Source organism: Lepisma saccharinum, chromosome 27 (genome assembly GCF_977018435.1).
Source record: "Lepisma saccharinum chromosome 27, izLepSacc3.1, whole genome shotgun sequence".
NCBI classification, from domain to species: domain Eukaryota; kingdom Metazoa; phylum Arthropoda; class Insecta; order Zygentoma; family Lepismatidae; genus Lepisma; species Lepisma saccharinum.
The window spans coordinates 57,704,744-57,721,837 of record NC_139255.1 but is presented as its reverse complement, the minus strand read 5'-3'; the positions used below and the strand labels follow the sequence as shown (position 1 = coordinate 57,721,837).

Here is a 17,094-nt window from a genome sequence, read left to right as displayed (position 1 = left end):
GTTTTTAAGTTTGTAAAATTGAAATGAAAATCAGTGGCGTATGCTGGTTTTAACTAGTGGGTAATCTCAGACACTTGATTCATCCACCCACTCCTGAAGTCTCCCTGCAAATTTACCTCAACATTCATACAGGATTTACGAATGTATGTGTGAAAAATGTTACCTTATTGTTGCGACCACTGTCGAATAATAGTTGTGATTGCACTTGCAGTTAATCTACGTTTAGAATTTCAAATGATAAAACAAGAAATATAATAAATCTATAAGAAAAAACCTGCAACAAAGAATATGAAAGGAATTCGGTAGTGAAATAAAAACCCTCAATATTAATTGAAGTGTAAAATTCAAGTTACCCCAGTACCCAGTTACTCGTGCATTGCTGATTTTTGTTTTTATACACGGAAGTTTGAGTTCAAGATCTGTGGTACAAGAGATGCTACTGGCCTACCTACATTAACTATTTGCAATTTCTCCGGAAAAGATCCCGTTCCAAATATTTTCACACGAAAATATTATATTCTATCCATTGCCTTTAACTTTAAACACAGCACTAGCACGAATACTAAACCACTAACAGCTAAACAAATATTAAATTCTCGAATCGCTACAACACGCATTCAATTCCCTGCGCCAATCTTCTATTGTGGTTCCTTACTGCTTGACACAGACTTCATATTCCCTGCGATGCGCGAGGTTCTATAAGTCGGAATCATTGCGTTTTTTGTTTATATATTTTACATTCAAACATCTTTTATCATTATGATCATTATTAATCTAGAGGGGGGGGAGAAGCAACTTAAATTACCTAATATATGTGTACGTATATATATAATTTATTTCCGATAGCTTTCCCTTTTAAAAATTATTCATTTCTGTGAAAGAAATACTCTCACTGGTTTTGAAGGCTACAAAGAAAGTAATCACGCATTTTAAAATACAAAAATGAATAAAAGTAAGCATATAAATAGTTTAATTACTTCATTAATCGATTTATTAAATTGTTATTTGACGTCGCTTTTCTGCCACTTTTGGCTAATCACTACGAGTGATGATATGAAATTGATGAAGGGACATTTACAAAGAGCACCCATGCCCAGCCCGGTATTCGAACCCTGGAGCTCTGACGTCGTAGGGAGCTGTGGCAACCACTCCGCCACAGAGGTCGGTGTAATTTCTTGAATTTCTAGTTAAAATTTTAATTTATTTAATTACCGTCATCTTCAATATTAAAGTTTTTTTTTTTCCCATGACAATATCTGTTGAAATAGCAGATATCAGGAAGACAGAAGCAAATGTAAAATGAGAATTAACATAGAATTGGTTCGCAAATGTTGTTCACATTTCCCTGTTTCTCGCGCACTTTCAGATGTATTTTCTCTACTTTCCTTTTCAGTACGTAATTTGCGAACCCAGAACTCTGTTTCCTGAGAAATTTCCCTGTCGTAAACAACACAGCTCCTACGATACAAAGGCCACCGGGGAAGAATGGCAGAAGAGGGTGCCAGCCGAGGGAACGGCAAAGGCTCTGGGGTGGAGAGTGCGACCGATGGACTCTCTCCAGAAGCAGCTTACCCTTGCCACGGAATAACCGCGCCTGAGAAGCAGTGTTTCCTTCCCCTCCCGTCAAGGGATTTAAAGGGAGCCGGTGGAATCTCACCCTGACGTCACCAGATTCCACCAGCTGGAGAAAGTGGCTGAAAGCCTCTCTGACATTCAGCGGCAAACGTTTGAAAAACATTCGCGTGCTGGAAGTAAAGAAATATGCGAATCAAAGATTGGTTCGGAAGAATATTGCGAAGAAATAAAAAACATTTTTTTTTAAAATTATAGTCGGCTCATCTCCGATTAGCTAGGTGACCCAGAGTATACGCCGCTGATGAAAATCTCCTCTTAAATACCTGGGTACCACTATTATTAGCACAAAACTAGGGTGACCAGACATCCTGATTTTAGCAGGACAGTCCTATTTTTAGGGTCATGTCCTGCGGTAACTCCAAAGAACCAAATATGTCCTATTTTTCAACAGCATCCTGCGAAATTCCCTGCAAAACATCCAGACGAATTGTTTACCTCTGTGTGTTGGTGCCTTATAGATTAATAGTAGCTATTGTTAGTTTGTAATACTTCTAGATCAAAACTTTTCACGCTTGCGACCTTGGTCTTACTGTACAGCATATAATTAATTATTCCTTAGAAGCAGATATTGCATGATGTCTGTTCATAATATGATATGCAAGGTACGAAGTGATGACTAAAAATATATCAGTGGCACTTTGAAAATTGAAAAAGCCCAATTCTGGGGATTTACATGTTTGAGGCATTGAGAGATGATTACTACAGCTGCAGAAAGAGACAAATATGTTCTCAGCATTGATTAATATTTTAATATTGTTTCACAATGTATGGATGTTTTATGGTAAGAAAACACAAAAAAAGCAATGAGAACGAGAGAGATATGAAAGTTAATCTGTAAAATTAAAAAGACAAGCAAGAGAGGAACGAAAAAGAGAAATATATAAGGGAAGACCTCCGTGGCAGAGTGGTTGAACGTTAGGACACCTGGGGTCAAATGCCGGCCTGGGCATGGATGTTCTTTGCGAGTGTCCATTCATGCATTTAATCACGTTATCACTTATATTCATTGTTGCCCGGTGGAGGCACAAGTGGTTCGGATCCCACTTCAAACTGTATGTCCAGTTCCGATTAGCCTTACTGTGCATAAAGTGGACTTAAAACATCAAATCAATCAATCAATCATTGTTGCAATGAGTCAAAAGTGACAGAAAGGCGACGTTAAATAATAAAAATAAAATCAAGAACAACACAGGTTAAAGAGAATTGTGTAATATTTCAGGAGACATGTACGCCTGCTTTTAGTTTCAGAAAATCTGGTCACCCTATACACATACTACCACTGGGAATGTGAGCAGTTTAATAGCCAGGGAACAAAATATAATAACCAAGTGTTAATCTTCTCAGCCAACTGGCATCCACAGTATCTTCTAGCTCCCTGAAGTACACCAAACCATCTAGCACAAAGGGAACCATATGGATTCACAACTGAGATGGGATCCTCTCACACATCTGCCTTCTGCACTTTTCACTCCTGTCCCAAATGAAGAAGAAATTGAAGAAGACGTTCTCTTGGATCAGCCAAGTCAGTTCCAGATATGTTTCCGAGAGCTAGCGTTACTCTCATCTTCAGGGAATGAAGTGTCTCCAACATCCACGCTCCCAGTCAAGTATCGGCAGCCAGGTTTGGTCCAGATCAAGCCCAGTGTCCAGGTTTTTCTCTTACATTTTACTGTTTACATTTAAGTTTATTTCAGAATTTCTGTATACGTATATTTTTATGTTGTATCTTCTGCTATTTGTATGCTTAGTTTATTTGCAAAATCAAGATGTTTGATTACTCCTACAGAGCCGTGGTGGTCTAGTCAGTAGGGTGCCTAACTGCCACGCAGAAGACCAGGGTTCGATTCCTAGGGTGGATGATCTAAGGTCAGCCTTGTCCCCTCATAAAGCAGCTCTGGGGCTCACCCAGCCTCAAATCAATGGGTACTTGGGGGCAACCCAGGTGGGGGAGTTACGGCAACCAGAGCATGATGCTGATCACATCACCTCCAAAATTGCCAAAATGGGTCCCTACTCCACATCCCTAAAATGTACCTTCATGGTACTGTGTATATGAACAGGAAACTTTACCATTTTACCTTCATTTGTTTAAATGACACTAAAGGGCAGTAGATTCCTCTCACTTTCATAATACGCGTATATGATTATTCTATTTGATCTTATTTTAGGAGTGGAATAAAGGTGATACAAATGTGTGGCATTGTCAAAAGTTGTGAATATGTACAAACTGGCTAGCACTACTTCATCCAGTTGATGGATGCCTCACTATTAGCAGGTAAAGGTGGTGTGGCATGACTTTTTAAAAAGTGTTATCAGCCATCAGTACGATAATTATGCCTGCTAGACGTTATCATCCCCCACCCCTTAAAAAAAAACATGTCTTTGATCTAGATTTTGGTTCATTTTTTTTCCCAATCCGCTCAGTGATTTAGCCACAAACACTCTAGAAAGAACTACTACTCATGAGACATTTACCGCGAAAATCCAATGAATAGTGGTGGACCCTTGTCAATTCTTCATCTGTCTCTGTTTCTTTGCAATGAGGTGCAAAGGGGGAAAAAGAACCACCCTTTTCTCGGGTCAGTTTGACGTGTGTGGTAAGCAGATGACAGAACTCCGCTCTGTGGAAAGGAAGACCAGCTGTACGTACTACTGTTGCCAACTTAGTATTTTGGAGCAAGGTTTGTCCAAATCACGAATCGCACCAAGGAACTATCTTTTCGTCTATTACCTAACTGGTCTCAGTTGTAGTTAAATCCAGCCTTAGCTTTGCAGTCTACCTATAGCTGCTTCACAGAAATAGTATCCCCATTTCAGGCGGGATTTAGCTCTTTTCTGCCAATCCGATGTGACAACGCTGGCACATACCAGAAGGCCTGACCGGTAACTGGGCATATGAATAACCCCATAGCACACTTTGCTTCCCCCGCTCTTACCTTGCATTGGCACCCTCTCCTCGTTACCTCTTCAAGGTAACGGAACCGGCCTCCCTCTGTGCTTCTATCGGCTGCAGAGGAAATGTCCTCTGCAATATCTACTCGTTGGCAATGCTTTTGGTGAACTAACGTATTTAACAATGTCATTTTATTGGAACAACTTTTTAATTCTTCATTTTGCTGTTACCTGTGGTAACACCGGTTACGTGCACGCCACACGTCTGGGTTAATCTACTGCTCATTAGTATGTTATCCACTGCCTACCTATGAGTGGGATACAACTGAAGATGATTTATACTAGTGACTACCATTTTGTTTCTATTCAGTTCTTGGTATCCAGTTGTTCTTCATGAGGAATGGAGATTGTGTCCAACCTGATCCCTGGGTGAGAAGCAGTGTTGCAAGCTAATGGTCCACCTGACTGGTTTACCCTTGTAATGACATCTGCAGTTATGGCACAAAAGAGGAACAGTCAATTTGTGGGAGTTATCATCCACGCTGTGTGATTTCCATAATAGTGAGAGACATTCCTCTTTCTATTCTTCATATGTTTTTTACTCACAGAGTCCCGAAGATAGTACTTGTTATTTTAATCAGCTTAAACATCTCTGAGGAAAAGCAATCTGGGAGCTGCAATTTGCACAAGGAACAATCATCCCAGTATGAGATTGATAATTGAACATGTAGGGGCTATCCACGAGTAAGCAAAAGCATATCAAATGGTACAATCCATTGTGGAACTTTAGCACAGCAACTTCCAGTTCAGTCTAAATGTTCCGTAGGTGGGCAATTCAAGTGCATACTTGTGGATTTATTTCTTTTTTTCATTTTGTGTGCAACGTAAAAGTACTTAATGACGAGCAGAAAAGATGTCAGATAAAATAGAGGGTTTTTCAAATCCATTGGATGAGCAACTAAGAACAAATAAGGGATTATTCCAGAATGGCATTCGTTTACTGCATGCTGCTATAAATCTTTGAATGTCTACAATTATGTTTTAGTTCAGGAAGGGAACTGGATGGGATGGGACATTTTTAAAATCCCGACGTTCAGGGCACAAAAAAGACCATTTCCTGAATAAATTGAGAAATTTTCGTTACAGGAAATATTACAAATTTCATGACAATCTAAGATAATCTCGATTTATACACACTACTTCCCCCTTAAGTAATTGTTTTTGAATTTCTGGAATAAAAACTGCTAATTTAAAGAAATTTCAGACAATTATAGTGCAGAAAACACCAAGAATAACCATTATTTAAACACTATCATTTCAACTGTTCTGGTTTCTGAAATGGGAAATCATTTGCTGAAGTCGGGATCAAGATGACATTTTCTTTCCAGTACCAGCACAGACATTTCGAGATTCCACACATCCATAGTCTACTGCTGTTTCTTGTATTCCAATTTCCATGCCTGACAGCTTGAAACAATAATTTCAGCAGCCATACATCATGATGAAATTAAAGTTGTGAAATATTATTTAGCCCTAATTGCATTTTACATTCTACCACCACACACCCTATCATTTTTTTCCTCTGACACAATGTTAACTCTGTTTAGCTACATGTTGTAGGCAGGATAGGAAATTATTGAAGACTGGTGGGGGAAGAAAGATCTTAATCTACAAACCCCCCTCCCCACAAACATATATATAAACTATACGATATACATATTTATAATGTTATTAAAAGTAAAAATAAATTGCTAAATTAAAAATATATTATTATTATTAATTACCCAAAAATAAATTAATCTGTTACTTTTAAATATATCAGATATTATAAAGTAGCAAACTACGTCCTTTACTAACTGATTAAAGATGTTAAAAAATAATGAAATAGTTGAAGTGGTATTATGTTTTTGCTCTATGTTACCATAAATCAATTACATATAGTTATTATTATTTTGCATTCTTGTTTTACTTTTATTGTGCGTATTGGTGTAGATTTGTTAATGATCTCTTGAGAGAGAAAAAGCATTGAACACTCACAACTATACTAATTTGTGTAAGTATTCGATATTATTCTTAGTACAGTATATTTGAAATTAAAAGTAATTGTTTATCTTTTGTTAGTTGTAACAAAAACTCTCCCCTCCGAAAAGTTTTAGTGTGGGAGATTTTTGAGGCCAAGATTGTTGGTGGGGGGGGGGGAGATCCCCATCTCCCCAGAATTTTGCACCCTGGTAGGCCTACGAACCGGAGGTTGTCGTGTTAAAACTAAACTATGACGTCTGTGCGAAGACACTTCCCTCCGGTGGGTAGACCCCACAAAGTCACCTGTTTTTCAACTCCATTTCAAGGCTGAGCTGATAATGATGCTGATGTATTGGGATTGGTTTGATTTTATTTACCGATAATTTTCCTGCATTTTTTTCTTGCGGGATTCAAAGAATGCCAACCAACTCTTTTGCAGTCTGACTATCCTGGAAGTTATGCAAAATTCAGTCTCCATTTATTTTGCACCAATATTGAGTGAAAAAACATGTATTTTGTGATTGCATGATGGGTTTTTAAATTCTGATTTAATTATTGAATATTTCAAACCAAAAGTCTGGTAAATTAATTGCAGTGGACTAATCAGCCACTAATATGAATCAATATTTTCAACAACTTTTAATTGACAGTAAAAAAACTTCTCACGTCACGTTCGAGCAACATACTTGTTAAAATCAACACAAAAAACAGTGTTTTTATCGTGCTGTTTGTATGTTTTGTGTTGCTTTTAGCATACTTTTTTGTTACAATTTTCAAGCATCGGTATCAGTTTCGGTGGATATGAGTGACAGTATTGGCTTCAGTATGGATATCAGCTCCACCCTGATTTTAAACAGTTTTGTTAATGTGTGTGCTGTCTTTCTTTTTGCATTCTTGCTTACAGTCAGGTAAGATGAGCATATTCTGAAAAAATATAAATATGCTGACCAAGGCAGTAATTTATTTTATTAAAAACATAAACTAAACGTAACGTTTCAACCTTCTAGCAAGGTCTTCATCAGACTCTGTATCAAGTACAAAAGTAACAAGATACCAAAAACAGGGCATTATATATACACAAAACATTACTCCCTCCAGACTATTAGAAAGTTGTTTGGAACTTTCTAGCAGGTGACTTTCACTTGTGAACTGAACTTTCACCTAAAAGGCTAAAAATATATGCTTCCATATAGAATGTGGTTGGGCTTTATATCTCATGCTCTTTTTCCTTCCTTTTCTTCCTTCTCCTCTCCTCTTTGTCTCTTGTCCTTTCCACTCTTTCTAACACTTTCTTCCATTCTTTGTTTAACTACAGTCCCCCATTCCAGTTCATTGTGTCTTCTTCACCTTTCTTCTCTATTTCCTTGGCTTCCTTCCATTTTCTCACTAGCATTCTCTTCTCCCTTCCTATCTGCTTAGCCTCATCCCACTCTATGTCATGTCCTGTTTCTCTCGTGTGTTTAAATATCGCATTTCTCTCTCTCTTAAGTCGTACATCATCCCTATGTTGTTTCAACCTATCTTTCAGTCTCTTTTTCGTTTCTCCTATGTACACACTCTGACATTCTGTACATTTTACTTCGTAGATAATCCCTTCCTCTTCTCTGTTTTCCTTTTTCTTGTTTGCATTCTTCGCTATTCCTAAGATTTTTCTCCCTCCCTTCCTGTAAGTTTTAATGCCCGCTTTCCTAAGCACTTTGCATATCTTTTCTGTGGTCTTCCCCATACTCCTTATTCCAAACCTTCTCTCATTTCCTTTCTCTTCCAATTCTTCCCTTCCTCTTTTCATCCTTCTTCTGTTTATGTCCAGTCTATCCTGCTTCTCATAGCCATTCTTTTCCAGCTGTTTCCATAAGCTATTTATTTTGCCTTCTTTTTCACATTCCTTCGTGCATATTTTCGTTATTCTGTCCTCCATATTCTTTATGAAATTTCTTTTTGTCACCTCACTTACATCACTTCTTTTGTGGCAGAATACCCCTGCTGCACACTTCTTCTGATGCCAAGCGGTTTCAATTTCTTCTCCTCTCTTCCTTTTCATCAATATATCAAGGTAGCTTAACTTGCCTTCTTCTTCTATTTCAAGTTCCAATAATATCCCTCCTTCTTCATCTTGTATTTCTTTGGCAAAAATGTCGAGCTGCCTCTTCGTTCCCTTCCATATGCCAAAACAATCGTCCACATATCTGCAAAACAGAATTATTTTGTCACCTCCTTTTTCTATCACTTTCTTTTCCCATTCATTCATAACTAATTCAGCCAATGCTGGGCTTAGGCTAGAACCTATATTCAGTCCTTCACTCATTAACATTATTTTATCTCCCATTATACTGTAACCGTTATTCCAAATGGTTTCCAGCACCTTCACTACCCTTTCACTATCCCATTCTCCTATAATTTCCTTTCCCATTCTCTTTTTAATAATGTCCAAAACGTGTCCCCTCTTGATGCTTGGGAACATACTTTTTACATCTAAGCTAAACATTGTCGTCTTCATCTCATTTAACTTAAGTCCTTTTATGAGGTCTACTACTTGCTCACTGTTCTTAACTGCTCTGCTTTCTTGCTGTGTTACTAACACTTCAATAACTTTCTTTAATTTCTTTTCCAAGGGTTCCAAAATATTGTTTCTGCAATTCATTACTGGTCTTAACTTTATCTCCTTTTTGTGTATCTTTGGAAAGCCTTTCAAACTTGGTAGTCTTCCTGTCTCCTTTATGCATTTCTTGAATCCACTCCTCCTACAGTCTTGTATGGCCCTTTCTTTTATAGTTTGTTCTTCTTCTGTTCCACAAATCTCCTCATATCCGTTTTCTTTTAGGTCTTCAAACTTCCTCTCGTACCATTCTCTTTCCATCACCACAATTGCTCCTCCTTTATCTGCCTGCTCTATCACCACATCATTTCTTTTCTTGATTTTCTTGATCCCTTCCCTTTCTTTTTTACTCAAATTATCTACTTTTCCTTGTTTTCCCATTTCTTTCTTCAGTATGGCTGTTGTTCTTCTTCTAATCCTGTCTCTAGCTGGTTCTTCTTTTATATGGAGTACTGCTTCTTCAATGTCATATATAACTTCCTCATAATCTACATTTCTTTCTTTAACTTTGAAACCTCTTCCTAGTTTTAAAAAAGCTTCCTCAAAGATACACAAAGAGGAGATAAAGTTAAGACCAGTAATGAATTGCAGAAACAATATTTTGGAACCCTTGGAAAAGAAATTAAAGAAAGTTATTGAAGTGTTAGTAACACAGCAAGAAAGCAGAGCAGTTAAGAACAGTGAGCAAGTAGTAGACCTCATAAAAGGACTTAAGTTAAATGAGATGAAGACGACAATGTTTAGCTTAGATGTAAAAAGTATGTTCCCAAGCATCAAGAGGGGACACGTTTTGGACATTATTAAAAAGAGAATGGGAAAGGAAATTATAGGAGAATGGGATAGTGAAAGGGTAGTGAAGGTGCTGGAAACCATTTGGAATAACGGTTACAGTATAATGGGAGATAAAATAATGTTAATGAGTGAAGGACTGAATATAGGTTCTAGCCTAAGCCCAGCATTGGCTGAATTAGTTATGAATGAATGGGAAAAGAAAGTGATAGAAAAAGGAGGTGACAAAATAATTCTGTTTTGCAGATATGTGGACGATTGTTTTGGCATATGGAAGGGAACGAAGAGGCAGCTCGACATTTTTGCCAAAGAAATACAAGATGAAGAAGGAGGGATATTATTGGAACTTGAAATAGAAGAAGAAGGCAAGTTAAGCTACCTTGATATATTGATGAAAAGGAAGAGAGGAGAAGAAATTGAAACCGCTTGGCATCAGAAGAAGTGTGCAGCAGGGGTATTCTGCCACAAAAGAAGTGATGTAAGTGAGGTGACAAAAAGAAATTTCATAAAGAATATGGAGGACAGAATAACGAAAATATGCACGAAGGAATGTGAAAAAGAAGGCAAAATAAATAGCTTATGGAAACAGCTGGAAAAAAATGGCTATGAGAAGCAGGATAGACTGGACATAAACAGAAGAAGGATGAAAAGAGGAAGGGAAGAATTGGAAGAGAAAGGAAATGAGAGAAGGTTTGGAATAAGGAGTATGGGGAAGACCACAGAAAAGATATGCAAAGTGCTTAGGAAAGCGGGCATTAAAACTTACAGGAAGGGAGGGAGAAAAATCTTAGGAATAGCGAAGAATGCAAACAAGAAAAAGGAAAACAGAGAAGAGGAAGGGATTATCTACGAAGTAAAATGTACAGAATGTCAGAGTGTGTACATAGGAGAAACGAAAAAGAGACTGAAAGATAGATTGAAACAACATAGGGATGATGTACGACTTAAGAGAGAGAGAAATGCGATATTTAAACACACGAGAGAAACAGGACATGACATAGAGTGGGATGAGGCTAAGCAGATAGGAAGGGAGAAGAGAATGCTAGTGAGAAAATGGAAGGAAGCCAAGGAAATAGAGAAGAAAGGTGAAAAAGACACAATGAACTGGAATGGGGGACTGTAGTTAAACAAAGAATGGAAGAAAGTGTTAGAAAGAGTGGAAAGGACAAGAGAGAAAGAGGAGAGGAGAAGGAAGAAAAGGAAGGAAAAAGAGCGTGAGATATAAAGCCCAACCACATTCTATATGGAAGCATATATTTTTAGCCTTTTAGGTGAAAGTTCAGTTCACAAGTGAAAGTCACCTGCTAGAAAGTTCCAAACAACTTTCTAATAGTCTGGAGGGAGTAATGTTTTGTGTATATATAATGCCCTGTTTTTGGTATCTTGTTACTTTTGTACTTGATACAGAGTCTGATGAAGACCTTGCTAGAAGGTTGAAACGTTACGTTTAGTTTATGTTTTTAATAAAATAAATTACTGCCTTGGTCAGCATATTTATATTTTTTCATAATCATGGAAACAAGGCTTAATGGTGTTATAATTGAGCATATTCTGTTCAGCATGTACCGTAAAGAGCTATTTATGTGAATTTACAAAGATGTAAATCATATTTATCTCAATTATGAGGATAATTGGGGTATGACTTGAAAAGAAGTACCGGGTTCCAATCTAGAAAGCCTGATATAAGTGGTCTCAATGTGATAACCACACATCACCCACCTATAAAGCATTAACTCTCAAAGTGTTGGTGCATTCCATCCTATTTTCCTTTTGTTATTATTATTATTTCTATACTTATTTATACATTTTGTATGAATTTTTAAATACCTTAACACAAGGCATTTTTATCCTGAAGTTACCAGCACTATTTCGCTTAAACAAAAGAAGTTCATAATTAGCAATGTTAAAAATATCTTTGTTAAACATAATCCTCTGCAATATATCAACTGAAGGCTATTAACACACACTGTACACTATTTACATGAATATACAAATAGACTCTGTACGTAAAGTAAGCAACAAATAAAACATGATCACAATATTGTTTCAAATAATCAACTTTCGAGAACACAACTGACAGTTCATGAGGCTAAAACAAAGGGTACAGAATTACTTCAATTGTCCAAAGCACTTAATTTCTTCCAGTGAAAATTCTAGCGCATCAGAACCAACTGTCTGTTTCCTTCCTGTTACTACACAAAATATAGGGCCTACTAGCTTTCCAAGGATGTATGTCAATTCGTACTCCTGAAAAGAGATTAGCACAACCTATAAGATAAAGTACCACATAGAACATTGTAATTCAATATCATACAAGACAAATTTAAACAAAAATGTAGTATACTATTATGTGTGGGAAATATGCATGGATTGAAATTATCAATTGGAAACCATGAAAAAAAAATATAAATTAGGGTTGAGCCGATACCAGTGGTATCGGAAAGTATTGGTTGGAATTCAGCTACCAATACCAGCCGATAGTTTCCTCCCATATTGGCCTTTCACGGGGTCCGCAAAAGTGCCATACAATGTTTTCGCAGTCTAATTATCTTGGAAATCACGCAAAATTCAAACTTTCTTTTTATTTTGCACAAATTATGAAAGAAAAACTGTATTTTTTGATTACATGACATCTATTTTAATATTCTGATGCAATATTGATCAAATTTTAATTATTGCAAATTTCAAGTATCGGTATCGGTAAGAGTATCGGCATCGGTTCAAAGTGGTATCAGCTCAGCCCTAGTATAAACATATGACCATTAGTCCACAATAACTAACTAACTAACTAACTCTCTAGCCTTCTTAAACCCGAAGGTCCGTGGCTGCAGCAACACAGGCCTTCCATCTGTCCCTATCTTGAGCAAGATCTATATACTCTTTTCCATCCCTACCGATTTCCCTTAGATCCATCTCAACGTTGTCCCTCCATCTTCGTCTTGGCCTTCCTACAGGTCTCTTACCATCAGATTTCCCAACAAGAATCCTGTAAACTCCTCTTTCCTCTCCCATTCGTGCCACATGGCCTGCCCACCTAAGTCTTCTTGATTTAATTATTCGAATAATATCTGGACATGAATACAAATTATGTAGTTCTAAATTATGTAACCTTCTCCACTCACCTGTCTCCTCATCCCTTTTAGGTCCAAAGATTTTCCTAAGGATCTTATTTTCAAATACTCTCAATTTATGTTCCTCTTTCAATGTAAGGGACCAAGTTTCGCACCCATATAATACTACAGGCAAAATTACTGTTTTGTATATTTTAACTTTTAGTTTCTTAGATATTAAACGAGAAGACAAAAGTTTATGAAGAGAGAAGTAACATGCATTTCCTGAATTAAGCCTACTTTTTATTTCCTCTTTAATATAATTTTCATTTGTTAAAGTTGTCAAGTACCTGGAATTTTAAATGTTGAGAATATGCAAAAAGTTGTTACCATTGACTTCAAAGCTACCTGACTTCAATATTGAAGTTTGATATCGAGTTGATATATCGAATATTGAAAATATCGACGTCAATATCGATGATATTGAAATCGACGATCCAGACAATACTGATATCGACGACCGTGGCAATACTGACACATCTAAATCTTTCAATTTTAAGTTTCATCCCTGCCCTTTGCTGGAGCTGTCACTGCTCATAGCGTCGAAACTTTGCATCAAACAGAAAAATGTTAATTACAAAACAGTTTGTGGTCACACTGTATATTGAGGCGAGACCAAGATTTTGCAACTCAAGACCGAGTCTTTGCCAAGTGTCGTCTCGTCTAGTATTGATACCATCCCTCACAAGGATAACCAGCAGTTCCATAAAGGTGCGGGAACTTGGTGTCCATGGCCGAGCAGCTGCCCATAAGTGAAACATCACACAGACAAATGCCAAACTCCGCCTCGTGTGGTGCAAGGAGCGACGAAACTGGACCATAGAACAGTGGAAAACCGTTGTGTGGAGTGATGAATCACAGTACACAATGTGGCGATCCCATAGTAGGGTGTGGATGTGTCGAATGCCTGGTGAACGACATCTACCAGCCTGTATAGTGCCGACAGTGAAATTCGGAGGTGGCGGGGTTACAGTGTGGTCATGTTTCTCCTGAAGTGGGCTTGACCCCCTTGTTGCTTTACATGGCAATGTCACGGCACAAGCTTACGTTGACATTTTAACAGCTTTCATGCTGCCTACCGTCGAAGACCAGTTCGGGGATGACCATTGTGTCTTTCAACACGACCGAGCATCAGTCCATACTGCAGGGCTTGTGGGGGAGTGGTTTGATGACAACTGCGTCCCACTAATGGACTGGCCTGTACAGAGTCCTGATTTGAATCCCATAGAACATCTCTGGGATGTTTTGGAATGCCGACTTCGTGCTAGACCACACGATCCTCATTTTGGCGCTCTGCGAGGAATGGGCTGTCATTCCTCAGAAAACCTTTCGGCACCTGATTGAAAGTATGCCTGTGAGAGTGAACGCTGTCATCAAGGCTAAGGGTGGGCCAACACTGTATTGACTGCCAGTGTTCCTGATGGAGGGTTGCCCAAACTTGTACTTTATTTTCAGGTGGGTGTTCGGATACTTCTGATCACATAGAGTATATCTTAAATTATGCACTATCTTGCATAATGTTATGTGTGTTGCCTAACCCTACAGTGATGGCAGAACTTACCATTGGAAATTTGCTATTGAAATCCACTCTTCACCGTATAGTTAGGCAACAATCATTTTTCATGTTATCCACAGTCATACTCCGCAAGTATGTCTGTGAGGATCATCTTATATGCTGAAAATAATCTTTCAACAATAACATAGTCAGTGGTGCAAAATTCAATGCTGAAATGTTCAAATGTGCAAGGCGTAAATGCCACAAAGCACCGAAGTGATGCGAAAGTGAGACCTCTTTGAATTGTACAGGTAACAGTGGCACCCGACATTTTGCTTTTTATAGAGCTTTGAAAAATCACCATGGACTTGGAGGAAGGGAAATCGACAGAGAGTATGTTTCAAACACGTTCCTCATTGAATTGTTTTGAGATCAAACAAAGCTAATGCCTCTGTGCGACATAAAATCAAATCCTGTAAAACCTTTAAAAATATATAAAAACCTAATAAAAGGCTTGATTTAGGTGCATCAACCTAAAATAGTTTCTAACAAGCAACATAGGTATTTTAGGCACTATCAAACTTCATCAGTTGTTGCATTTTTTAACGAAGCGTGGACATAACTTAATATTTCTTACATACCTGTAAAGGAAAAATAGGTTACAAAACCTAAAATCCGATGCCTACTCATGACTAGACCACGGATTTTTAGGTTCTAAAAAGTGTGCTTTAGGTTCTAAAAATCCTAAAATAGGTTCTAAAAATCCTAAATTATGCACGAAAAATCCTGAAGTAGGTTCCAAAAGAAACTTGAAATGCTTCAAAATTCCTGAAAAATACTGATTTAGTACATCTTCAAAAACAAAATTTCAAAAGAACCGTAAGAAATTTTAATAGCTATATGTAACAACCAAATATTAATTTTCTAACCAAATTTTCATTTCCATACATCATTTTCAAAATTATCCACAAATTATTGTAATCCTATATTTGTGTTGTTAGCAAAAGTTACTTGTTGATCTGAAGATTGAATCAAGTATCTACAGTATGATTTGCTGCACAATGCCAGGGTGGCTAGACACTGGGAATTCCTTGAATTCCGGAAATTGTCCATGAATTATTGGCTCCGGGAATTCTGCGTGAATTTTTCTGCATAGAAGTGAAGAGATGCAACTTTTATTAATCCAAATCTCATTGAATTTATACATGTTTATAAATGCCCCGAGGCAAGTTTCTCTCAGTTTAGCTTTAATTTTTATCGAAGAAGGAAAAGAAAAGAAAGCTGCATGCAAAATAAAGGGAGGGAAATCGACAGAAAATGTGTTTCAAACACGTTAATCAATTATTTTTTTGGTATCAAACGGAGCAAATACCTCTGTGACATAAAAATCCAGAAAAACCTTAGAATATATGTAAAAACCCAAAAAAAAGGTCTGATTTAGGTGCATAAACCTAAAATAGGTTCTAACAAGCAAAATAGGTTATTTTAGGCTCTATAAAACTTCAGTTGTTTTGTTTTTTAATGAAACTCTGACGTAACTTGTTATTTTTTATTTACCTGCTAAGGAAAAATGGGTTAAAATAAAAAAATCCGAGGTCTAGTAATTACATATTCTACTCCTTCTAGATACATACCTTGAACACGAAAATATCAACGAATTATGTAACTGACATCATTTTACATAAATTTTATGTTACATATTTTTACATATTTGCCAGGATATTACATATTTGCTAATTTACTTTACATGAAACAACATATTTCGGCAATTTTTTCCTATCTTGATCTCTGAAACATGAAGAAAAGTTGTATCTCATGTGATGTAATATTTTCTAATCAACGAGATGCATAGTACTTACGGTCACCTAAAATTGACTGCCAAGTCGAAAGATAGGCTAAAAAAAAAAGCATTGGTGGACAAGGAAGCTACTTTCCTGTACGTAGCGAGTTACACAATATGTTCCCTTGTACAAAAAAAAGTACAAAAGTAGCTATGTATTTTAATTTGATTGTTCTTTCTGTAGATGCTTTTTTTTACAATTTGTTTCAAAAGTTACGAAGAGCGCTCACACATATTTACGTATTCTACAATAATTTGCGATGTGAAAAGTAATTAGCTGCTAAATTTGGTTTCTTAAATATGTGCACGTTGCTGTCCTTTTTTGAGTTTATAAAAATGATACAAATTTTAATTTGTACAACTTGTCTTTAAAATTACGTTGAATATGTTAAATAAAATAAATATATAGCAGAATTCTTGAAATTGCTTGGATACTAGATTATTATTAGTATTATACATTCTATGATACTACATATTTAGATACATATTTTATCAATTATTGTTACATATTTATGTACATATTTTGTACTTTGATATTACATAAAAATCCAGGCTCTAGTCTTTAGTATGTCATAAGAGATAGATGCGTATAAAAAGTACTCACAGAATCACTTGAAGATGCAGGAAGAATCTGGACAATACTTTCTTGTAGTAGCTGAAAAAAAAACAATAAAGATTAAGCTGGATAAATGCACTTATGCAAATAGTATAACAT

The 17,094-nt window shown here is 36.8% G+C and overlaps 1 protein-coding gene across 1 annotated transcript in view; it reads right to left on the bottom strand.

Moving 5' to 3' along the window:
- Window positions 1-11,867: 11,867 nt before the first annotated feature.
- Window positions 11,868-17,094, bottom strand: part of LOC145980270 (DNA repair-scaffolding protein-like) — a 61,074-nt gene continuing 55,847 nt past the window's right edge. Inside the window, exons 13-14 of the mRNA XM_083113278.1 lie at window positions 16,984-17,034; window positions 11,868-12,181 (exon numbers count right to left, since the gene is read on the bottom strand). Of these exons, the coding sequence (XP_082969404.1) occupies window positions 12,044-12,181; window positions 16,984-17,034 (189 nt within the window). The 3' untranslated portion in view covers window positions 11,868-12,043. The remainder of the gene's footprint in view (window positions 12,182-16,983; window positions 17,035-17,094) is intronic.